This window comes from Cydia pomonella, chromosome 4 (assembly GCF_033807575.1).
Source record: "Cydia pomonella isolate Wapato2018A chromosome 4, ilCydPomo1, whole genome shotgun sequence".
Taxonomy (NCBI): Eukaryota; Metazoa; Arthropoda; class Insecta; order Lepidoptera; family Tortricidae; genus Cydia; species Cydia pomonella.
The window spans coordinates 18,636,250-18,663,039 of record NC_084706.1 but is presented as its reverse complement, the minus strand read 5'-3'; the positions used below and the strand labels follow the sequence as shown (position 1 = coordinate 18,663,039).

At 36.5% G+C, this 26,790-nt stretch overlaps 2 protein-coding genes across 2 annotated transcripts; one reads left to right on the top strand and one right to left on the bottom strand.

The window, feature by feature from the left end:
* The first annotated feature begins 10,318 nt into the window (after positions 1–10,318).
* LOC133517492 (trithorax group protein osa-like) lies at positions 10,319–21,040 on the top strand. The gene is made up of 4 exons (XM_061850826.1): positions 10,319–11,159; positions 18,391–19,549; positions 19,915–19,949; positions 20,227–21,040. Exons 1-4 carry the CDS (start codon positions 11,078–11,080, stop codon positions 20,928–20,930), a joined length of 1,980 nt encoding a protein of 659 aa, XP_061706810.1. The 5' UTR covers positions 10,319–11,077; the 3' UTR covers positions 20,931–21,040.
* Positions 21,041–21,850: 810 nt separating this feature from the next.
* LOC133517233 (growth-blocking peptide, long form-like) lies at positions 21,851–22,964 on the bottom strand. Its single transcript, XM_061850451.1, has one exon. The coding sequence runs from the start codon at positions 22,740–22,742 to the stop codon at positions 22,305–22,307; it is 438 nt and encodes a 145-aa protein (XP_061706435.1). The 5' UTR covers positions 22,743–22,964; the 3' UTR covers positions 21,851–22,304.
* Between the last annotated feature and the right edge of the window lie 3,826 nt (positions 22,965–26,790).

Here is a 26,790-nt window from a genome sequence, read left to right as displayed (position 1 = left end):
AGAATGTTTTTTTATTGCCCCTACTGAAAATTCTATGTGTGATTGTGAGGATCCGTAGCGTTTAGCTATCTTTGTTACAACATTTCTGCTGTGAATACCAACATTGCCGTGAATATCCAAAGATGTTACTTGTTAGGGTACATTGGAATTTCCACGTAATTTCATCCTCGCTAAACAATATTGATTAAATTATGTTGAGACATGTCACGCTACAAGACGCGTCGGAATTAAATTAGTTAATATAAAACGCAGATAGGTGCTTCGATATCTCGCGGACGGAGTATGGCGACTTGTATACAGCGGCATGTGTCATTTCAACGTAACATTATATTGACGGATTGCTTTTTATATTTTGACGCCTTTGATACCGTGCTTGCCGCAGGTATGTTTCTCTTCGCAAATTAATCACCGTTGTTACATCAACATCAAACCCTAGTTAATTTGATACAATGTCAGTAGTAGGTACGATGCTATTTAGGCACATGCTCTGTTATAATTAGCTTATGATTGAAGTTAATATTGAGGAGTCTCTATAGATTTTTTTTACCACGGCCTGAAATGTATGACTCCAAAAACTTCAACATATCGTACAGCGCCTTCCGTGAATATTTCGTACATTGAGCTGCAAAAGTGCATTGCCACTTTATAAATGCCATTCATAATGTGTCCATGTCAGCTGGATGTAGAAGAAATTATTAGGTATCCACTCGTATTTGTTTTAGAGGTATAAAAACAATCCCTAGTTTTAATTTAACCCCCAAGTAGGTTTATACAAATGTATTACATACTTAGGTCAAAAGTTCTGTCACAAAGGTCTTGACTGATGAAATGTAATACAAAGCTTTTAATAAAAAAAAGTTTGCCATGAAATGAACGCTTGTTTTATACTGATCAAAACGTAATATAATTAGTTTAAATTTAGATCGCGCCTTAATTACTACATGTTTACTTTGGGATTGTCATTAGACACAAATACGCGGCTGGGTTGTGAAAAATTATACTTTACAAAAGGGAGCCAAAATCAGTCACATTGATAAAATAGGTACTGTGAAGGTTGGAAACCGAGCTAAATATCCTTCAGACTTAGGGTACTTGGGTAAAGGTTGTCTGGAAGAGATCGCTTTTTAGCGATAAGACCGCCTGTTGTCTGCCTCTAAATTTAATCAATGGTTTATTTTTCTTGTATATTTTTACTGAGGTGTGCCAATAAAGAGTATTCTATCTATCTATCTACTTTTCAGTGACACGCTAATTTTTGACTGCCATCCAACGAGTAGGTTTGGTAAAATACGCACAATTGCAATTTCGACAATACGAATATACATTATATATTTTAAGAAAGATAAAAGATCCAGCTGTTGTTTTATATAAAAAAGAAAAATAAATAAATAGGGATCAAAATCATCTTGAACAGGTCACGTGTTTTTGCATGTTTTTTTTATAACATTCTTCCGAATATTACATAGAATTATGCAAAACTAACTATTATGCAGCACATTACGTAAAAATTAATATTGTAAATAATTTAGCATTAAATAACCTTTCAACTCATACATATCAATATATATGAGAATGAGTATAAGGGATCTGTACCTGTAATTTTTTTATCAGCCAAAACCTTTTTGACAGAATTTATCACCTGAGTAAGTATACAGACGAAAAGTGGTATTTGCACTAATCTTCACAAAGCCAAGGGAATGTGGCCTTTCCAAAAGGGAACAAGACCTGTTAAGATTAGATTCAGTTCAGCAACTGTGCACTAAGCCCGGCCGCCGCTGATCTACCTGCACCTACACTCTCAACGTGAATGAATATCGAAGCTCCACGGGGCCACCAACGCTTTTTAAACACCTATCTGACATTGGTGCATAAATACTCAATTTAAGTCAATATGAATTTCAAATTAAAAAGTAGATAATGAAACCAAACTGCATGAATTTCATTTACTTAATCTTCATGTAACTTTGTATCGTACATAGCGAGGAACTCTTCAGCAAAGTTCAACTGCATTTGCTTGAAAGTTGTAAATATTCAACTCTAAAACTCTAGCCAATTAAGCAACGGCCATAGTGTTGCTTCCAAGAACTTTCTCGAGAGTCATGCTTTTATTCCGGGAGCTTATTGCCTTTTAATTAATTAAATGAAAACCGCCTTCCGACAATCGGGCAGGTAAGCAATTTTATCTGGCTTAAAACCGAGAGCGGTATTCAGATTATTAAAAACCTGATAGATAGAATTTCATCTATAAAGCTTAGCTCACGATTATTAGATGCACTGTGAGTCGAGTGAAGGTCGAATTATATCAATAAACATTGAATTTACCCGCATGGCAGTTATTTTTTAGGCATATATTTATTTCAAATACACAAAATGACCACATTTTGTTTAAATCTGTAAGATCATGTTTTATATCCAATATTGATTTCCGCTGCACGTGCAATTTGTCTTTCGTATTTATCACAGTCCGTTCCAAATGGATACAGATAAATTGTATCGGATATTTTTTAACTATATCGACACTAGATAGATGGTATACAACCAATTTAGAACGTGACATGTATCGTCCGGCGCGGGGACAGATGACTCCTCCATTTGTTGTTACTTCGGTACCCGGTCGTATCGCATGGGCTTCGTTTAATTGAGCCATTTGTGCTGCACTCTGACATTTGCACAATGCAATGTCGCTTTACGTCCAACTACTGTCCGCGTATCAAACGCTCGTGTAACCGAGACAGATGAATGCACCCTTTTGAATTAAATGTTTGAATCTTTTTAGATCTTTGTCAAGTTTAGCTCTTTTGATTGAGAGCCCAATAGGTTAAGGAACGATGTTTTATTCGCCAAGTTAGTTGGCGACATTTCAAGATTATGTCGAATAAATATTGTGTAGGTATGTTAGAAAAAAAGTTTTTTTTGGCATTGAAACTCCAAATAAAAGTCTACACTTGGACAGTTGTTACAAGTTAAAAGTGAATATTTTAACAATAGTTTTGTTTACTATTAAACTCCCCTGTGCGCCACATAATTCGAGAGTTTAATGAACGACCGGGATAACACATAACTTCCGGAAGATCTTCTCCCGGAGAATATCTTGGAGTTTTCATACCAGCAAAATAGGTTTTCTGTGGATGCCCAACTATAACAAATAAAGCCTACGAAATAAAATACAAATTTTATTTAAAAGTCATGTTACACAACGTTATACGAAAAGAATGGTTAAATCAGTTAAAAATAATTTCGTTAGCCCATAATGCCAAATTTAACACCAAGCACGATATAAACCATACCGCAATAGATCAGAAATGCCCTCGACTAACTGCAGCTAAAATCAACATAGACAACCGAGTAAAATACGAATAATATCTCATTATAAACACTGCGTCATTTTTAATAATATTAACTAACAACAGTAAATTCATTATATAACTAACCTGCACAAATTTTCTTCATCATCATACAATTTAATAACTTGTTAAAATTCATCGTAATAATATAATTAAATAATTTGCATAAGATTCTCGCTTATAAATTAATTTTAATTTCTTTCTTTTATATGTTTCCGATAACAATACGAACTAATTAATGATAATTGAATAACCAACATTCAATTATGGTCATATGGCCGCCCGTATCTCTGCGGGGACCATATGTCCACAAGAAAAAATCACTAAATCAAAATCAGATTTCTAAAATGAGCATCCCTATTCATCAAAGATAGCGATGCCAAATCTGATACCGAAAAATCATAACTACTTTCTTCTAATTTTAACATTTTCCTTTTCTATATACAAGGTGCCCGTGGGCATTGCGAGAGATTTTAATGATGCATTCCTGATGGCAACAGAAGCAAAAAAAATTATATGACTTTTTGTGAAATTCGACAAAAAAGAATTTTAATTTTTTATTTTTATTTTCCCTTTTTTTGAACACTCCTGTACATAAAACGTAATTTTTATTGATGAATATATAGCCTAAAATTAACTAAAAAGATTTTTTTTTGGGGGTAGCCTCTCGAATACATTTTTTTTTTAATTTTTCGATGTCAATCAATAGATATGTCCAGACTAGACCTCAAAGTGGCAATACTGCAGTCAAAAATGTGTTTTGTACAGACTTATGGCGAAAGAATTATTTCGAAAAACATTTAATTATCGCTGAAACTAGGCCTAATCCAGAAAATTTTATATGACATTTTAGAGTCTAAATATTACCAGGAATGCTTAGTTAAAATGTCTCGCAATGCTCACGGGCACCTTGTATATATATATATACAAAAAATAATGAAATCACATACGAAATAAACAAAGACTGGCAACAAAAATTATACCTTAAGTATAAATACTTAAATGTAAGTACCAATTTATGAATAATATTAGTGTTTAGAATGTACTCTTGACAATACCTAATAAGTTGACTTTCTGATTCAAATGTAGCAGAATTTAAAATCTAAATCGATCTTTTTCTAGTAGGAATAGGTAATCTTGTAACTTTTGCAGGAATAGCTTAAGCTGTAAGTGAAAGGTCAGACTTATAGACTGTAGCAATATCTTGTATTTGACTAGTAGGAAGACCAACTAACGGAAACTAGTAAATGAAGACTTGATCGCGACTGCTGCGGTGTAGTAGATGCTGTCAGAACTTCTTGTTCATTTAGCCGGAACTTCGATAGTTTTCCGCCTGATTTCGGAATGCTGCAAATTAACAGACAGCCAAAAGCTAGCTATTCTGATCGCACAGGCTCTAAATTAAACGTCTTTGAAATGCAAACTATTAAACTTGAAAAACTATGCGTTTATACCGATGTTTGTTATTATGTAGATGTAGGTATGCAGATTTAATTTTCTCATTTGTTTTATTTTTGTGTAATCGGTTAGTTAGTAAAAATTATAAACATGTAATATTATATACAGTACAGTAATTTAACGCAAAAGCCCTGTAAATAGGTTGTTACGGTTTTTAAATCCATACAAACTGAAACCGATAAAAATAGAAATACATAGTTATATACCTACAGCGTAAGAAAATATAATATTTTATGACATACATAATTTTAATGTGCCTACGACGGTCTGAAATTCGAGTTAGAGTTTAAATATTCATTAAAGCGTAACGTAAGTATAATTTTATTTGAAGCCAGCTTATAATATTTTACTTTGTACGAGTAAAGACTTTTTTTTAAATTTTAATATAAAACTAAAAAGTTTTACGTGACAGGATGTGACGACGTACGTTAGCCCGTTTCAAATGACATTATTAGTTCCCAAGCCATACAATTACATACCTATACAATGAGCTTTTGTAGTAAATTTAATAAACACTAATCCAATTCTGACTTACTTATTGTCGATATAATAGTTATTGAATTAAAAGTGGACTTCTCAGTATGTGACTTCCCATGAAATTATCCTACTTCGCCTTTAGGGCTATATTACGTAGTTATTAACTTACTTTGTTTATTTACTCAATTTAAATCGCTGGCAGTGTAAAGTGAAATGTAAAAGCCACTTAATACCTACAGAACGCGGCGACAATCTCATTCCGGACGACAAATTGAGAACATCTTCCGGGCGGCGCCACCGCGGCCGCGGCCGCTCGCCTATGGAGAGAATTACAGTAGGCCCACCATTGAAATTCGCAGGAAATAAAGATATTTCGTAGAGAACACTTAAAAAAAGTATAAATAGCTTACCGGGTTATTACCTAACTGCCGAACGTGTGCCGAGTCCCTTCTAATTCCTCTTGATCAGTTGATCCGGGGGAAAGGGAGCACCCTGGGGGCAACGGTAAGTCATTTCTTGCTGCCCAAGTAATTGCTTACTGGTGCTGCCAATGTCCGTGGGCTCCGCAAGCTCCGCACAGGGCGTCCTCTCAATGAGGGAGAGTTCACCCGAGTGTGTGCTGGAGAGCCTTTGGGCCGGGCGGCTGCGGTCGCGGATGGGGCCGTCGGGCCGGGCGCCTTCGGGCGTGTGAGGGCACATGAATGCCGCTGACCTTTATAAAACTGCGGTCCCCGTAACTGTCTAGGCAGAGGGCCTATGATGACGGCCTGAGGGGGTGTGAACCCGGGGTTTTATATCTCCCGGCGTGGAGGTTGTCATGAGGGACCAGTGTGTGATGTCGCCCTGCATATTACCTTTGAGAGGGGCGCTTCGGCTCCAGGACCTTCGGGTCCAAAGAGGGGACGGCCTCGGCTGTCGGCAGCTGGCGGTGTTCGCGGTGGAGTGCTTACTGCGTCCGTGTCACCGCCTCCATTGCTGCGAGATAGACATACCGTGGAGGGTTTAGTCGGTATTTGGCCCCTTGGCCACGAGTCCGACATAGCCGTCCTAGTTCCCTGGCAAAGCGGAATGCCTAAATGCATTACTCTGTAATTATTTATTATCCTTTAAATTTATTGAACTTGTATTTTAAAATTATATATGTAATGAGTCTATTGCCTGAATTAAGAAAACATTCATTAATTCATTCATTCATTGAAGGACTCCGCAAATTTGGGACCGACTTCAAACATATCAGTTCAGTTGCTAAGGCATGTTAATGCAATGCATGTTTTAGAACACCATCGCCTGCGTGTTGGCTACTAAGAGCACTATCGACCCAATAGGACACCCGTTTACAAAAAATAAACAGAAAAAGTCTGAATAGCCTTCAAAATACACCACAGATTTATTGAAGTAGCTGGTTGACTATAGTTCTGCCGTATGTAGGCTGCAGATAGTTGCCACTGTATCGTTTGCGTCTTCAACATAACTTTCTCACGTATAATATGATAAACCAAAAAAGTGCAACAATCATATAAATATTGGAAATATCCACAGTAAGCGATCTTTATTTCTTTAACTTGAAATATGTGCAAAATACTGAGCAAATCTATCAGAGCCTACTCAGATTTGCTCAGACCGAGGCCGGTGCACTCCGGTAAATGGCTATTTGTTGCGGCCGACACCTGTCCCGTGCCGCAGACCGAGACCCTCTAAGCCCGCTGTCACCCGCTCCGACATTATAATGGCCTATTCGGATTCCCTAATGCTCACTAACATCGGTAGGACAAATGCCTTCAGATTATCACGCGAATATACCTATTATTGACGACTTTGTTACGAATTATACTTAGACAACATTGACATACGAGGCAACGAGCACACTTTGATAATTTAAACACGTTCATAAAGTCAAAGTATTACGATTCCTGTACAAAAACGCAAACAATATACCCAAGGAAGCCAGTAACCGCAGTTATAAATTAATTTTGTACTAAGCGGAAACGTCTGCGAACGAAATCACAATTTTTGAAATAAATGAACACGCAACTCCGGTAAAGCTCTCTCTACCATCTGAGCTACAGATACTTACCCGTTCGCATATCTCCGCCATAACATTAGGTACCTAACCTAATGTAAGAGTGTTGTGCGGTCACCTCTTTTGAAAAAATGTACGTCTTCTACTGAAACTTTTAACCTAAATAGGTTCTGAGTTATTTTATTCTGGGATTACTAATATTTTTAATAATATCACAACTGTGAGTAAAATTTCAACTGTAGGTATCTGAGTAAGTACCTAATACAGTAGGTACATGTTCCAAAATTTCAAATAAAATCATCTAGCCGGGTTAGCACATGACTGGCGCGACAGTATCTCGTGGCGAGATACCCGTCACTCTTTAAGTCTTAGCACGCACTGCGGTTTTTAAAAAGCGGTTCCGCTACCGCAAAAAATGTAACATACGGCATTCTTTATAAGCGCACGCACTTGCGATTTATTTCTGTGACTGATTTTAAAAACGCAACTTGCTACATTTTGATTCGCGGTTTGCAACCGCGCGTTTTTATGTATCCCATACTTTATGTAAGGCAGCGCCCCCACTGCGGTTCGTAAAAAGCGGTTTTTTCGTCATTTCGGCTCAGAGAGCGGAGCAGTGAGGTGTATGTTGTGCGCTGCATTATGTCGTCGGAATCCGAAAGTTCGTTGCCGGTCGAAAGTGAAGCGTTGCCGGTATGCCTTCAAATATCTTTGATCTGTTAGAGGATGCACCCAGTACTTATGTTGGCGAAGACGTTTTCTATTTTTTTTATTTCTTAAAACTAAGGCCACAACACATACTGCTCTGAGGAAATCCATTGTCATACTGAACGTGAAAACCGCGGAAACGCAACCGCAGTGCGAGTTCCTCCGCGGTTCAGCGTTTTCGGCCAGACTGCAACCGCAAGAAATAAACCGCAGTGCGTGCTAAGCCTAATTAACATAGTTAAAAAAAACGGGTAGTCTATCTCGCCGCGAGATACTGTCGCGCCAATCATGTGCTAGCTAGGCCTACAGGATATATCAGTCAAACTAACTCCATTATTTGTATAGCTATGTGTCAGTTAACCACACTTATTTAATATCACCGCCCAACTTAGAGGCAATTTCATACCAGAAAGGAAAATAGTATTTTATAAAATCGTGATATAATAGAGAGCTTTTCAGTCGAGTACCAGGTTTAGGCAACGAAGCTTGCTGAGTTGCCTAAGTAAGGTACGAGATTGAAAAGCTCGATTATATATGTATCACTATTGTATACAATACTTTTTCTACGAGTCAACAAAAATAATACTTTAAACTAATAGAATCATATAGGTAAACAAACCAAAGGTACTATTTAAGATACGCGAGTAGCCGCGATAGCTTCATACTCGTACGCGCCCCAGCCGCTGGGGCCCGGCGGGTTGGTCAACGACACCTTCTCGTAACTCATGAGGCCCTGGTACCTACTTGCTCCTTGATAAATTCAATTTTTAGACAGTTTTTTCTTGATTTTGGCCACCGTAGCCTATGGAGACTAACAAGCAACGCTAAGCGGTTTTGCGGTTACTATATTAAGGGTGTCACATGTGCGTTTATGACTTACGAAGCAATTACAACTTGTATAGTAGAAACAATTGCTTGATATACAACCTACAAGAAATAATTAAATTGAGTTTTGTCCTCTTGACCGCGGCGAGCTGTGATTGATCAATTTCATTATAGTTGACTAAACCGTTTCGAAATGAATATTATAGTTGAGTTGGGAGCCCATACATGAAAAGTACCCAATAACAGTTTGTTATACGATTAACATTCGATATTGTTTTCATACAATTTAAATATATGATACACAAATACTCGTAAATAACGATACTTAGGTAATAATAGTATAATATTTTGTATTTACAATTGTTTCTGTCTTATAGAACATGCATAAAAAGTACTTGTTCTTTTTCTTATTTTTTCGCAAGTGTAATAAAAAACGTCGTTCGATACACGTGGGGAAATGTCATTCTTCACTCGTCCTTCCGCACTAGCATCAAAATGTACTATTTTTAACTCACTATTGGGCTTTTTCGTTGATCCTTTTTTGTGAATGTTTTTAATGATGAGATTTCAACATGCTCGGTTCCTATCTACAGCATGGCTTTAATATCTACACAATTTAACCTTATGATAATAATTAGTTTTTTTGTTAAGTAATTCGAGTCCCAGTCTCTCCCTTTATATGAAATATACTACTGACTAATCGACTCTGAATACAACACAGAAGACTAGACTATAAAATTTACAATTTAAGGTAAACGTTCTAGTACTCGACATGATACTGCGATGTAATAACTTAAATATGATATGTAGTTACTGGGACAGTGACAAGCACTCGGACGTCTACCTTACACAGTGAAAAACTTAGGACATATATCGCAGACAGAAATTTGTGAGGTTAAAAATAGGTAACAACCATGTACAGAACCTATGGACAGTCAGTATCAAAAGTAGCTTAACAGACAACGCGTCAAAATTATCTACCATCCACTAACAGCTTAGAATAAAAAGAGATATGGCTATGTATGTAGAACAGTTCGACTATAAACATAGATAAGATGTGCCATACCGCGTGCGCCTGTGAGGCTAGGACATACCTACGCAATGCCACAAATTAAAACACGTTTTAATATTTCTGACAACATACCAAAAACAACCTACTTAATTTGGTCGGGTTATTTGTTACCCACCATTAACCATACTACATTCACGGTGGCGAATAAAAAAATGTGAAACTGTGATAAGGACAAACAATAATAACGCTTTCTCTCTCTGTTACTCCTACTAAAATATACATAAGATATTCCGTTCTGTCAGTTCCCCCCACCACTCATGCACAATCCATACTTAATACTAGATTATTTACTGTAAAAGAAAAGTATTCCTAGGTAGCAGATACTTTTGACACGTTGTTTCATCCATGCCTGATGATGCTGACTGTACTCGTATCTTTTCAAATACGTGTGATTAAAGTTTCTATTGAAATTATAGAAACTTAAATATATTTGGTGGATCTGGATGGGTGGATATAAGGTTATAGATACATAGCTATATGTAGGTTACATAACCTATCAAAATGAAGCATAAAATAATGAGTAGGTAGGTGTACCTACTATACTTACTAAAAGAAACAAAAATATCACTAAAAACAATTTTAACTAATTTAATAAGTGAGTATATAAGGTTTAAATACTTTAAATAACAACATTAGTTTACTAAAGTCATATTAAGTAAACATTTTAACAAGTAGGTAAATAATGTTATCTCGCTTACAATTAGGTACTAAACTCAATGTCACAAGTTTATCAGTAAACCGCCCAATTCCTAAATATCATACGTGGGATGACAATCAACCGCATCTAGAATCGTCCAAACTGTTAAAATATTATATCGTAATAGTATTAATAGAAACATTCAACGTATGTACAACGTAGACGAACACTAAGCATTAATAAGGCGATCTTCATATTGTTTGCGGATCCACGTCACTGTCGTACGTGAGCGGGACAGCGCTATCCAGTATAGTGTCCGATGTGTATGCGCATCCAATGTGAAGACCACCTAACACTACTGACCACACTCGCACTTCGACGCTTTTTTCTGGGTCCGGCTTCTAAAAGCAAAAACCGGTTTACGTCTATTTCATTATTTGTTGGATCTATAAAATACCTAGTAATTCGATGGCACTTCGAAGATTCACAGTGCAGATCATAAATCTAAAGAATATCAGTCAATAATTTGGATTGCAATGTTGTCGCAGTGTACAGTATTGGTGTTTGCAGTATTCGTTGCGTTTGCATTCAGCACATCGCATTATGGATATTTCCAAGGTACTTCATAACAACTTATTTATGTACCTACTTGACCTTTAGTCGTAACATGTGACTTGTGTACCTAATTTATGTTTGTGTTTTGTTTGGTTTACCTTGTTTTATTTGAACTGCCACGAAATAGGGTCTAGTTAAAATCAGGCTCTTTATATCAGTTACGAAGGAATTGTTAAATCATGTTAAATGAAAAAAGTGAAATCAACATGTGATATGAATCCACAAATACAAGAAAGAAAGCACTCGTTTATTTAGTACATGGGTCATGTTACTTTTTACTGCAAGTTTTGGTGTCCCCAGAAGAAAGTATTTGATATTTATATTTGTAAATTATATAATTTTTCAAATTGTACATCAATAATATATTTTATTATCAAAGTAAAAAACAATTTTACCTATTTTTACTTATTTTTTTATCAGTAACAAAGTTGTCATTATGAGTAAAAGAGCTGCAATGGGACAGTAACATAAGTAGTTGTATATTTCCATACTGTATGCTATAAATTCTAAAAATAAAAAAGCCAAGGGTCACGTATTGAGGCCTATTCTGTGCTTATCATTTTTAAGTAGCTAGTGTAAGTTAAAAAAATACGAATATTACAATTTCAAGATTATATAAAGTCGTGAAAACCTGCAGTAAAAAGTAGAATGACCCAGATATCCTGTTTTTTAAGGCTAATGTCAAGTTGCTATGAAGCTGCAAAGTTGTAGATAATAGTAAATACTAATAATTTCGAGAAACAATATATTACCTAACAAGAAAGGAAACGACCGCTTCTCCATACGAGCGTAGTCTACATTACCCTCTCTAGATATTAACATTATAGAAAACATTTTAAGCTGTTTCATGTATATTATATATTATGTAGGTCGATGCCCCTTCGTTACATTTATTTTTTAATTATTATATGAATTGGGAACTTTTAAAAATGTATACCTATGGAAAAAAAATCACTCCTAACTCTTATAATAATGAAAAAAATAGAAAATCAAACGGAGGGGCATTTCTATTAACCATAGCTATGCCCACTCGTTTGACTTTATATATATCCAATTAGTTCTCAGTAACTTTTTATTTTGTAGAGTGCAATATAGTATTATAATATAATCTATCAATGTGAATGTTAATTTTCAATATACACTCTAATTTTTTTTTTATATCTATACGTAAAACCTAGTGTATAGTGTAAAAGTCTGTTATATTATCTGTCAAAACAAAATTTGACTTATAGGGAAACATGACAAAGTATTATTAAGTTTATGTTCTGTCCTAATACTTAATATATACGAACAATCAATTATTATTAACTACATTACTGATATTGTAAAACATTTTCTGTTTTTCATTGTTACCTACCTATTTCTAATTAATGTAGCCAATATATAATAGCTTTTATATATTATTATGTAGGTAACATAAGCTTAAGGCTAGGTTCACAAGCAAATTTTGTATGGCAGATTTCAAGACCATCACGGCGTCTATTCAAAGAGAGCTGTCTAGCCTTGTAAATAATTTTTGAAGTTTCAATACACATTTTGCTGTCACTACGGTATTCGAGAAAATCCCGTATACGGGAAAAATTAAGACGAAAGGGGACGACCGCCCCGAAGCCGCGTGTCCATACAAACATAGTCCCCATTTTCCTCCCTGGATATTAACATTTCTGAAAATATTTTTACACAATTTGATATGTTTTAATCATAGCTATGCCTTACCGTTTGATTTTATTTTTTATTTTTTTCAATATTATAAGAGTTAGGCATATTTAAAAATTTGTATTAAACCTGTTTTCGCTCCTAAGTTTTATAATAATTAGATTAGATTGCACCTATAGCCTATAGAGTGAAATTATCTGTATCTATGTTCAGTCTAGCTTCGTTAGATGCTGTATACGAGTCCTTGGCTTGGAGCCCTAGGCCATAACACAATACCCAATATTACTATTAAGTTTCTATATTACATGCAATGACTGCGTTCCGTATCCGGTTACGTACATATATGAGGAATAAGTTAACTTTACCCTATCGGGAATATAAATCGGGAAATTAAATACGTTCGGGAAAACCTATTTCCTTTGGACATTATGAAAGTTAACGATTTGAATACATTAGATTTTCAGTTTTGTAATATTTTATTTACATAATAGATATATACAGAGGTATTACAATAACTGTACAAATACTAAACTAAATTAAAAACAAGCTTAAATCTAAAATAGGCCTTTGAGGTATTTCCTAGTTGTATCGCAATGCTGATACGTTGTGCGAGGATGCCGCCAGCTCTTCGGTCACCAATTACGTCACGCGATTTTTCCAAAAAACTTGTGCGCACTGGGACCCTATAAAGTTTCAACGCCAAATGGTAGTTAGATATATAGATAAAAACTGTATTAAAAATAATAAACTTACTCTTTAAGTGAGACAAATTTGCAGGTCCCTTGAAGTCTCAATTATCCAGGTTTCACTGCAAATATAAAAGCCTGGGTAGAGAGTACCATTTTGTACCATAGTTTAGTATAGTAGATACTAAACTATGGTACAAAATGGTACTCTCTGGTAATGGTAATATAAGAGCCTCGGTAGAGAGTACCATTTTGTACCATAGTTTAGTATAGTAGATACTAAACTATGGTATAAAATGGTACTCTCTACTGAGGCTCTTATATTTGCAGTGAAACCTGGATAATTGAGACTTCAAGGGACCTGCAAATTTGTCTCACTTAAAGAGTTATTCCACTTACCCAGGCCAGCCAGCCAGGTTAGCCAGGTATAAATAAATTTCGGTCTCATTTACAGAGGGTTCCATTAATAGAGGTGAGAATAGAGGTTATTTCAGTTATAGAGGTGGTTAGTAAGTTATTTTGTAAACATTATGTACTGAATTTTAAAGTTTATTTAAATTTATTGTGAATAATTCTAAAAACAATACATTCTTTCACATTAAATTTCATAAAAGCTTCTTTGCGTCTCACCATTATAATAAACGGAAATATTTTTTTGGTTTTTCATGTTTTTTACCAAGATTTCGTTTCTATAGTTTTAACCACTTAATGAAACTTGACGTCGTTTTTTGACGAGCGGAATTTGTGGGTAGAGTAAAAATTTATAAAAAACGAGAATTGATCTGGAATAAAGTCCTAATTATAGAGGTCATAGATTGACGTTATTTCATACAGAGGTCAATTCCTATAACATTCTAAAAAAACAATTGAACTAAAGTGTTCTTGTAAATATAGTCTCATTAAAAGAGGTAAATACACTCTTTGTCTCAATTATACAGGTAAATGTGACTATAAAATCCAAAATACTAATCTCAGTTATAGAGGTTTGTTTCGTCTCACTAACAGAGGTAATTCAGTGCTAAAGTGCCGGAACCACACCATGAGTCCCAGCTATGAAGGTTTCTTACTTACCCAGGTCCCACTTAACCAAGTTTCACTGTATTACGTTTCAAAATTTCAGCGCTTTCTACTTAAAATTGTGTATTTACTCTAAAATGGTAGGCTAAAACTAAAATTAAAACTTCATTTGTTACAGCTCTTTTAGTGTAAACTTTTAACGAAAAAAAACGCTACTTAGTTTTCACATGACGTAAATGTTTATGGGCTTTAAGACGGAAGTATACCACGTGATCGTCTATACAAAAAGAGAAAACGTTTTTCCACTTCTAAATATGTTCCATTCTCCATGATTTTTTTGTATGTTATTTTTTCACAATGAAAAACTAGGTTTATAGGTTTTCCTTTTTTTTTCAAAATTTCCGATACATTTTTGTTTAACGTGAAACCTATAAACGTATAATATATTATGCTAAATCGATCGATATTAAAATCAAAGTTATTTAGTTAGTGGAAAACGTTTTCTCTCGAAATGGAATTTCATAGAAAAAGAACCGTTATTTCGCTAGGATCGCAAAGCTATTCTTCCCTCTTAATGAACTTAAGGCTTTTTAAAGAAACAAAACGTCTATAACATTGAGGCACACTACACTTATACTTTTGCAAGTCGGTAAGTATTTACTTATAACTTATCAAATCAGCCTTATGATCAAAAAAACTCTACGAGTAAATTACTTAACGTGATATTTTTGAATTTACTATTTCATCTGATACGTTCAATAAGGCCCAGGACCGGGCCGTGTTACCCGCAGTACCCGCACTGACAGTGGGCCTTCTTAGCCCTAGTACAAGTTCAAGAATAAAATTATATATTTGCCTTTCCTCATAGAGTTCGATAACTTCTGCTTGCTATCAAAATATAAATCAAGAATCTCGCTAAAAAGAAATTTCGTTTTCGTATAAAATATCATCAAACACAGCAGCAACCTCTCTTACTGATTGTATGGATGCTACTGACAAAATAGCGGCGTCTGCGAAGTCAAGCGTTTTTGCCAGCTCGTTATATCTGCTACTTCTATGTGTGCGTGATGTGTTGAACGAATAATATGTACTAGTAAGTATACTAGTGCAACTGCTTTTTTGAATGCCGGGCCTTGTTGTCCACAGAGCCTTATATGCCTCACCTACCTTAGAATTAATTTATACATAAATATATTACGCCAAGAACTCATGATAAAATTAGATTTTAAAAAAGATAACCTCTTGTACACGTAAAAATGAGGATTTATTAAGGTGCCGATGCCGTTTTAAAGGTTAAGTCACAGAATTTAATTTCCTACTCAGTTTGTACTTTGTCGCAGAGACAATAGTATAGTATGAGGTCTTTAGCGACTTTCATATTGCTTGTCACTGTGACAAGGTATGAAATGGGTCGGAAATTAAATTCTCTCTTAAAGTGATTTTTTTTCTTCCCCTGTGGTGTGGGGTGTCGTTCGATAGGACTTACAAAACAAATAGGGGTCTTCAATAAACAGATGAATAGCCTGTTATGACAGAAGGGTAACTACGGAACTCTACACTGAGCACATGCTCTTAGACTTTTTTTTTATTGTTTCACTTTTTTTACACCTCCATGGTATGTGGCATATGGTTGGCCATGTTTACATGCTTTAATTTAACTTGTTTAAATTAACCCTTAATTTAATTTGTATTTGTTTGTTACTGTAAAAGCCCAAAGTACGGTAAAACCTAGGATTCACTGGTGAAATCTATGTTTTACCGATTCCAATCGTTTAAAGCCCGAAATGTTACATAATCATTGTTCAGTTCGGGCTTATACCGACATTGGTTCGGTAAATCCTAGGTTTTACCACAGCGACCGGTAAATATTGAATCATGTCATCAGATTCCTGAGAAATCCGATGAAAATTTTGTACCAGTGTAAGGACCGTTAAATATAGTGCTATTTAAGATGATGCTTCATATGGTTTCGGCTATTTCTCTGGTCATTTATTTAGGTTTAGATCTCCCAGTTCTGCTGAAGTGTGAGTAAACTCTACTCACAAGCAGACTGCGGCCACCAACCTGCGACATACTGCACATTCGAACGCCTTAAACGGGGATGTGATTCGCTTTAGGTACAGGCGGTACAGGTGACCAAATAAAGTATTAATAGTTCTCGTCTGTTTATTGTTGTCCCGCTCCCACTCACCACATCTGACAATACTTTTGACACTCGTGCTTAATAGAAACACCATAGTGACCATTGTTAATGTTCTAGATTTGCTCTAGAATTTATTACAATTTTACAACAAATAGTTGCGTCGGCACTCACTCGAGTAAGAGAGGTAGGATAGGGAGAACACAAAGTATCATCAAGAATACCACCCCGTGTTACCCTGCCGTGACCCCGTCGCCTCTTAATAGCGACCCACGTATGCCGGGGAGCGCGCGCTAGACATCATGCACCCGTCCGTTCAAGAGGTATTAGGTGCTCCACCCACATCGACCCCCAAGAAATCGGGCAAAATGCAAAGGGCATTACTCGAGCCGAGCTGGAGTTCCGAGAGATGATGTCCACCCTGGCTACTGCCAAACCTCCCGCGCGGCCCCTCGCCTTTGTTTCACGCTACGCATCCGCTAAATGGCCGACGACTATGACCCATGCGATCCATCGTCATTCCGCTAATATGACGCCGAGATCATAGATTTGTTTTAATTTGCGTTAACGCTCTGCTCGGACCATGCGCTTCGTAACCGAGGCGTAAAGCCATCTATATATTTTATGTCTCTTCAGCGTGTGACTTGCCAGTTCAGTTAGTTCCGGCTAACCGAGCCAACACGCCTTTTTAAGGTGTGTGAATTACGGAGTCAATGTAGGTATATAAAAACCCGAAATGAACAATGTCTATTTTAATATTCCGGGCTTTTACTGATCAGCATTAGTAAAACTTAGTAATTTACAGTAACATAATTATGTATGGTGAAATCTTGCGTAAAGTGACATAAATAGTTATAATCCGCATTTTACGCGCAAATACACGGGAATATCTGCCTATCGTCCTGTAGCCGACCGCGTGGCCAATCTGCAGACTTTGACATCCGGCTGGACGAGCGCCGCACGGCGCGGAAATTTTAAATATTGCATTTCCGACTAAGGGGTTAGACCCACTTCCCATTATTATACTGTTCTCAAACTTCACGTACATACGAGGATCGATGAAGATGAGAAGATCGAAGTATCGAGTATGTAAGATGAGATATATGGCATATAACAATTTGCGCATATGAATGTCAAATAAAGCTACACCGACTCTAACGCTACACCTCTGACCCGAGAAGATTTAAAGTTGTAAGATGGGTGACAATGCAATATATGGTACCATCGAGCTGATCTGATGATGGATACTCCTGTGGCCATAGGAAGTCTATGATAAAACAACGTAATCTAATTGTGTTGGATTTGTTAGCCGTGTCTCCATGAGTTTTAATTGCATGTTGAAAGAAAAGTACCGTCAGCAACACAAGTCTCTATCAAAAACGAATTACTTAACAAAAAGCCTATTCTTTGTTTTGTCTAAGTATTATTACATATTACCAAACTTACTTTTAACCTTTTTTGCTGAATTTATTGAATACCTTTATATAAAGATTGATTTTTTCCTTAAGTCTCGGTATTAACAGTACTCGATGAATGTATAATATAAAAAAGCCAAGAGCAAAAAGGTGGTTTTTCCGTGTTACATTAGGCGGACTTTTGTTTGATTCGGTGTATCTACTTCCCTGACTAAACATCATACGTACTTACTTACTTAATATTTTTATTGTTTCAAATACTATAAGAAACCGTTCTAGTCGGTATTCCTCGAATGATAACGGATATCTTTTTTCTTTAGAAAACCGCGCCGCAGTGAGAGCAAAAAGGCAGGTTTGGGGCTCCACAACTGAGACCGCTGGATCGTCAAATGACTACATAAACTATCCAGAAAATCAAAATCAACAATTACAATACGTTAAGCAAGATCAGCCAAATGTGTCTTACATCTACTATACACCGCAATATAATGATTACTACAAACCCCCTCCGCCACCCCCACCACCACGTCATTGGGAAGAATATTACTATCCCTACAACAGATTTCCTCCACCGCCGCCGCCACACGATGGGAGGCATCCCCGACATCCAGATGATTTTGGTCCACCACACAGACCTCCTCCGCCTCCACCTCATCATGGTCCTCCATCTCCACCGCCACCTCCAAACGATGAAAGGCAATCCCGACACCCTGATGAGTTCGGTCCTCCACACCATAGACCTCCTCCGCCTCCCCCTCATCATGGTCCTCCGCCTCCACCACACCATGGACCTCCACCTCCACCGCCGCCTTCACACAATGAGTGGCAATCCCGAAATCCTGATGAGTTCGGTCCACCTCACCATAGACCTCCTCCGCCTCCACCTCACCATCGTTCACCGCCTCCACCTCACCATGGGCCTCCGCCTCCACCACACCATGGACCACCACCGCCACCCAACCATGGTCCACCATCTGATGATCGGAAGCCTCCACCTTCGCAGTCTTATTACAATTATAACACTGACCATGGCAACGAAGCCTATCAGCAACCTGATGGTCATAGTCCACCTCATGACACTTATGAGCCTGTACCCCAAAATCGTGGGCCTCCACCGAATGGCCAAGGACCACCTAGTGCAAACGGACAACCCGGTGGACATGAGCCACATGGTAATAATGGGGTGCAACTTGGTATTACACCTAGTATTTCATCCACCCAGAATACTGTAAATGAACAAATTCTTCAAAATCTTAAACTCATCTTCAGGGAAGGTTTTTATAATAGTACTCAGAACGATCAGACTCAAAATGACTCAACGGATATCAAAATTACCGGAATATCAAGGACAGAGAAACCTAAACGCAAAGGAGGGCAGCCGCTTAGTAATATCGATGCAAATACAAGCGATACAATAACTATCACTCCCTCGCCTCATTTAAATTTTTTCCAAGTAATACCTGTGACACCAGAAAGTTAGTTCGGTTATATTCTTTGATAATACTTGTATTATTTTAGCTATTATTATTGATATTATTGTATACTCATACTCAGGTAAGGATAAAATAAATATGTTCCATTTAACATTGTCTTTTGTTTTATTTCCATTTTTTAAGCAACGTCAAAACTTACCTTATAACGTTCATTTAAACATCAAACATTTGTAATATATATCAATACATGAGCATTTCTAAAAAGTTTTATGAAATTTCACTTGTAATTAAAAGAGCAAGTAACTTTTTTTTTTATGTTGAGTTACATTTTAATAAATATTTCTTATAAATACTCGTACCAATGACAATTTCAATTTTAAATTTGATGAAAAGTTGTACCGGAACATACAGTCGAATATATGACCCGCCTTACATGGTACATTGTTGTATGTACATATAACGTACATTGACCCGCCTGTTGCTATCTCTATTACACTCGCATAATTATATTGCTGTTCCGCCCGTTCCGTCCGTTTTATGATGCTGGTTATCAATGTCACTGTGCGAACTTGACAGCAATATAATTATGTGTTCTCGCGCGTTGCGTATCGTTAATATAGTTTCTGGAGTTGCAGGCGTAAGTACATAGGCTACGGAGACTGCTTACCATGAGGCGGGCCGTATGCTTGTTTGCCACCGACGTAGTATAAGAGTGCAATGTAGATGTCAACAGGCGGGTCAATGTACGAAAATCTATATGGAAAGCGACTTTTCTTTATTATGAATTTGATATTAATTTATTTACAGAACAACTAAAAGTAACTGAGCTTCTGAGCCTTCAAGATTACCACTTCACTGGTTTAACTAAGCGATCTCCTCAAGGCGATGTACCTTCAGGACCCGAAAGAAGTTTTCCAAACGATGGAAGATCAGATCGCAAAAGATCACCGGATCCACCAAGCAATCGAGGACCATTCGGTAACAGAGGACATGGTCCGCCTAGCGCATATGGGCTTGAAAAACAAGGACCACCACAAGGACATGGACCACCTGGCTTACGGGGACCCCCTGACAGACAAGGGCCGCCACGTGGACAGGGACCGCCTGACATACATGGACCCCCTGATAGGCAAGGGCCTCCATATGGACGCGGACCACCTAACAAACAGGGACCCCCTGGTAGATACAAACAACCTAGCGATCATGGACCACCTCCTGGTGAGCGTGTACCACCCAGCGAACGCGAGTCACCTGGCGGGAACACATCACCTGCACCTGGCGGGAACACATCACCTACAGGTGGTCACGGACTCAAAGCCGGCCAACCTTTTAATAGAGAAGATGCCAATATTGATCACTCAATAGCTAAGACTCCATCTCCTTTCCTAAACGTTTTTCAAGTCACTGCTGTGACGCCAGAAAGTTAATTTGGTAAACAAATCATTAAATTAAAATATTTGCCTCTTTCTGTTAGCTTGAGGATAAGATTGTAATTAATTACGTATTGACAGAAATAAGTAAACTGTTTACCAATACACATTGGCATTTTAATTTCGTATAATGTTGCTTTACCAGTCAGACAATTATATGGTAGTCATTAGTTGGTTAGGTATAGTATTTTTCACATAGCTTGGGTACGGCGACAGCTATCATATCCATACAATTTATAACCTTAAAATGCAAAATATGGATTGATATGACAGCTATCAGTCTGTCACCGTACTTAAGTTATGTGAAAAATACTAGAGTAAGTTTGTATGAGGAGATCCTGTTCTTTAAATAAAATAAGGCTTTATTGTGTACGAAATATCATTAGATATTTAACAATCGCTTCTCGGCGAAGGAAAACATTGCGAGGAAACCGGGCTATTCCCAATAAGGCCTAGTTCCCCTCTATGTTGGAAAGCAGTCACTTTCGTAAAAACTATGTTTTTGGATTAGGTTGCGGAGCGGATCCTAGAAAAAAACCTCACAGATTCCAGCATACATTGTCATATACATATACACATAGGCAAATTCTCAGAAATTGTCTCAATTGCGCGTCAGTTGAAATGTGTAAGGTTTTTTAAGTAACTAAGGTAAGGTGGGATAAGACTATCACCGGGGCAAGACTAACAATTAGTTATTTGGTTAGTTCTTCTGGACATTTTCCGCAAATCGACAACCATTGTGCCTACTTTGCGTAAAACGAGGTAGCGCTACTCTAACCACCCTGGGAAAGTAGGGAAAGTCTAACACTATGGTAGTTTTACCCCACATTACCTTAATCAGTATAGTGAATATTTTGCGGATTAGGTAATTGTAGACGTTATGTCACTTACACTTCGTTACCTAAAAACAAAAAATGTTATAGGTTCATACTTTATTTATTTATTTTTTACATTACATGCAGATCAGATGCTATAATCACTTAATGTAACACATATGTATACACATACATATAATGAGTATATATTTAAAATAACTTTTTATAACAGAGGTTTTGAGTAGACTGTAAATATACGAATGATTCACAATGGGAAGTTATTCGTTAAGTTCCTATATGCAAATACATAAATTGGTAGGTATCCAATGTGTTGTGCTTAATAATAATAAATTACCGTGAATATTTTGCGGATTAGGTAATTGTAGACGTTATGTCACTTACACGATTAGGAAGGAATACACAAAGTATACCAGAAAACCTCAGATGTAATAATAATGTAATAAACCTATGGACCGAGAGCCGGCTAGCACTCGGGCCGGGCACAGTATGAATCATCTTTTAACAATTTTTATTTATTATATATTATTTCAATTTGTCAAGCACCAACAAGCTTGCATCGGCCGTCAGCAGTACGTCTGTAATTAGCCTGGCATGCTCCTGAGAAATTCGCTCTTTCGTCTTTTTTCGTTGTAGTTTCAGATGCTGCCGTTGTTGTTTCTTCGGGTTTATCCTCCTTTGCTTCGTGTTCTTTTGTCACCGTGGTTGAAGAAGGTGTAATTATCTTGTGTTCTCCTTCTTTATTGTCCTCGTTTTCGTCATGACCATCCTTGGCTGCACTAGGAGTAGTCACGGTTTGCTCTGTGTTGTTCTTTTCGGCGTTACCACTTTCAGGTCTCCAGACATTATGTACATCTTTATGGATTACTTCTGCTGTTTCTTTAACCTTTCCAAAAAAATCTTTGACCAATCCACCTTCCACTGAATAGAGTATTGTTGATATTAAACAACATACAAAAATTATAGAAAGCTTCATTATAAACAGCAACTCGTTGTAACTTCTTGTAAATTATAAACTGAACTGTAACATCTATAACGAGTACACGCTTAAATAGATAACGACTTGACCTCTTGTAACTTATCAGTTATGTACTCGCGCATGATATGTTCATGTTGGTATTGATTTAGACAACTTCAATATTCTTTACTTATAATGTTGTTTTAGTCTTGCACTTACAACTTGAAACAGGAACAGGGTCTGTAAATAAATAAATAAAAATATATATTGGATTATTTCTAAAGTACTAAGTATTAACTTTACCATGAATTGAAAAACTGACGTTTTTGGATCAAATATTAAGGCTCCACTAGGCTCACTGACTGAGGCGAATCGAATCGAATCGCAATAGTTGGCCGTCTATACATTTACTATGAGTGGTAAATTCGATTTGACGCGCCGCGGCTCTTCGTCAATAGACGCAGTTTCATAGTACATGTAAAGTAGGCTTTTAGAAGCCTGTCTGACTCTAGAAAAGTGTCATTCATTACAGTTGACTTTTGTGGCTAGTGCCAATTCAAAGCTAGCTGTAAAATTGGACCATTATTTGGGATAAGTCAATACAATATAATGGCTTAAAAAGGCAACAATAGAGATTTCAAATATAGAGAGGAAGATGGAGCGAGAGGGAGATAAATGCCATGTACAATAATTTTCAATAGTCTAGATTTTTTTTTTTAACTAAAATTTACATATAAGGCCGTGTTCCCACTATGGCGTAACGACAGATAGTCGTGCATTGTGGCCTGTATAGAACGATAATCGTTCTGTAACTTATATGTGGGAAAAAAACAGTCGCTGTAGCTCTGGTAAATTAATTATGTGTAGTTGGGTCAAGTTTTTATGCAGGCAGCACGTAGAAGTAACCTGTACAAAACCATATACCGAGGTAAAACCATATTAATATACATATTTATAGGTATATACTATATATAAGGTCTTGTATAATGTACAGTGGTAGGAACAAAACAGTAAAAGTAAGACTTGTTGATTAGGATTATTAGAGGTTTTTAGGGTTTCGTAGTCACCTAGAAACCTTTATAGTTTCGCCATGTCCGTCTGTCCGTCTGTCCTCGGCTTTGCTCCGTAATGCTAGTGCTATAAAACTGCAATTTGGCATGGATACATAAATCATGTATGGCAACAGAACGGTAAAACAAAAACTTTAATTTTTTATGGTACAGTCAGCATCAAAAGTAGCGGATGAAACAACGCGCCAAAAGTATCTGATATTCTGGATAACTTTTCCAAAAATAGATAAATTTCTAAAATACGCGTCCAAAACTATATCTTTTACAGTCTTAGTTGTTCTATATTAAAGACATCACTTTTTGTTAAGCTGTTACAGAATGGTAGATACTTATTAAGCGTTTTTTGATCCTCTAATTTTGATGCTGACTGTACTTGCCACACAAAATGGTATTTTTAGATTTTTTTCCTTTGACCCAAAAGTGTGGGGTATCGTTGGATAGGTATTTCAAAACTAATAAGGGTCTTCAAAATCATTTCAGATAAAGTTAATATTTTAGGAAAAAATTGCTGCGAAAGAAACAAAAATGTGTCGCCGATCTCCTCTTCTAACTTTTGAACCATGGGTCCAAAAATATGAAAAAAATTGTGAAACAAAAGCTTAGTAAATACTTTAAATGAAAACTATAGTGAACATGATCGGTCTAGCCGTTTTTGAGTTATTGTAAAACACTTCCCTTCTTAGTAAAAAGACGTACAAAGCGCTGTGAAGGTTACTCTCTTATACTTGTAATGTATATGCTACTTACTAATTAATAGCCCTCGTTCGGCCTGTTCTGATTGGTAGCTACGAAACCCTACACTAAGCATGGCCCGACATGCTCTTGGCGATTTTTTGTTTTTGTTTCGTTTTGTCAATTAAACTTGCAATAGTTCCTCAGTAATCCTTGGTTTTACTAACGGTTTTATCTCGGTCTAGTCAATCCCTAGATAGAATTGTACAAATAGAATCCTCAAGAATGGCAAAAGTAAATAAATACCTATGACATAATACTTTTATGCTGAGTACCGAAACGTTTCTAAGATATAAATTAATAAACCTTATAAGTACTGTACCTTTAAAATACTGATCTACATCGTCCTAATTGATCACGCTTCGATCCTTCGGGACAATCTAGGAGCGGGACACGAATGACTTGTCCCGGTACTATTTTTGTTTTCATCGTAGTTGACGTCGTCAAAGACGCGTTGCGAAGTTTCTCACGAAAATCAAAATTTATACCGTAAACCAAATTCACTATTAACACTGTCAAAAACACAGTTTTAGCGTCCATTTCAACGCAATATGATTAAACCACTGCGCCACGTTAACTGCGTATATTATCGTGCAACGAAATCTAATCACCAAGGCTCTCTGCAAACACCATTCACATCCTTTACCTTGCCGTCTTTACAACGATCAGTGTTTATCGGCACATCGATCATACTTCCCTCTGTCTTATCTTCACTACTACTTTCAATATTTTTTGCTATCTTCTTTGGTGAAACCGCATTTATGAAATTAGATACCGGATTTTCGAAAATATCTAAAAAATCTTTTGTAGAAAAACCGTTAACAGTTATCAATAAATGAATTACGATTACGAACACTACTATTCGCGCGCACGGCGGTGTCATTCTATAAAGCTAGGGACGTTCACTGTCGCGTCTCGACACAATTTTTTATCAACTAACAGCGTCTACTGCATGTGTATATCATACACTTTATATCTTTGATGTTTACAGCACCTACATATGTATAGATTTTTATCAGTAAGGCGTTGATTTGATCAAGAATTTGTATTCGTTTTTTAAAGCGAAATTAACTTCCTGTTTGAAGCAGTGTTATTCATGAACGCAAAATGTATTTTACTTCAAGATTTTTATACTACTTACATACATTAGCTAAATCAGTAAATGGATATTTTACTTGTACCATACCTATAATTAAAACCTGTTTTCGTGTTTAACAACTCTTTCATCTCAGTAAGACGTGATAGACAGAAAAAAAATCCTTATTTACATACGGCGTGGCCTCGGTAACCTGAGGTCATGTTTTATCAGACAATTGTAAGCAAAGAGCGACTTCTTGATCATTATCATAAGGTTCAGAATTAAAATGCAAATATGTATTTATGGCAGAAGAACAAAAAACTATCACTTTAGCGTATTTTGTGAAATAGTTAATAAAACTTAAAATGAACAAAAAACCTTGGGACTATACGTATTCTAATAGTATGTCAAATACACGTATTAGATTGTAAGTAGTTAGTTTTATTGCATCAATTGCTTCCATCCTCGAATAACTAAATTGATGTCAGCCATCAAATCATTGCCTTTAAATAGTTTTATTACATTCGTGGAAGTTACTCACGAATCAATATAATGGTAGATATTCTGTACCTACCAATGTACGTATGTAGAATGGCATGTGCTATTCTTTGAATTACTTAGTTTTATACGCAGTGATTCAGTACAAAGATAATGTTACGTCATGCTATAGATCGTTCCATTCACGAAGACGCTTGCCTTGACTCGTATTTTCTTGTTACTAAAGGTTAGATTTGACAAATCTGCCCGCCATTGTAAACGACACGATCTATAGCGGATATAGCTAACTTTTATCTGATATCTTTATTACTTACGCAAACTGTTACGAAGCTTGTAAGTACAATCAGTAATAAAAGTAGCGTATGAAACAAGGTGCCAGAAGTATCTGTTACCCTCGATTACTTTTCCAAATAGGAACATGACATACGCGACAGTTCGCGCTCAAAAGTATCTGCAACAGCATAATTGATATATTTATCATTTTGTTAAGCTATTAGACAATGTAGTATATCTTTTACAGTCTTAGTTGTTCTATATGAAAGACATCACTTTTTGTTAAGCTGTTACAGAATGGTAGATACTTAAGTAAGTAAGTAATTTATTTGCATAAAATAGTGTACAGTAAGATGGTCAATAGGCAGGTAGCAGGTACAATTTGGTTCAACTATTTTGCCTTAAGAAGGCGTGC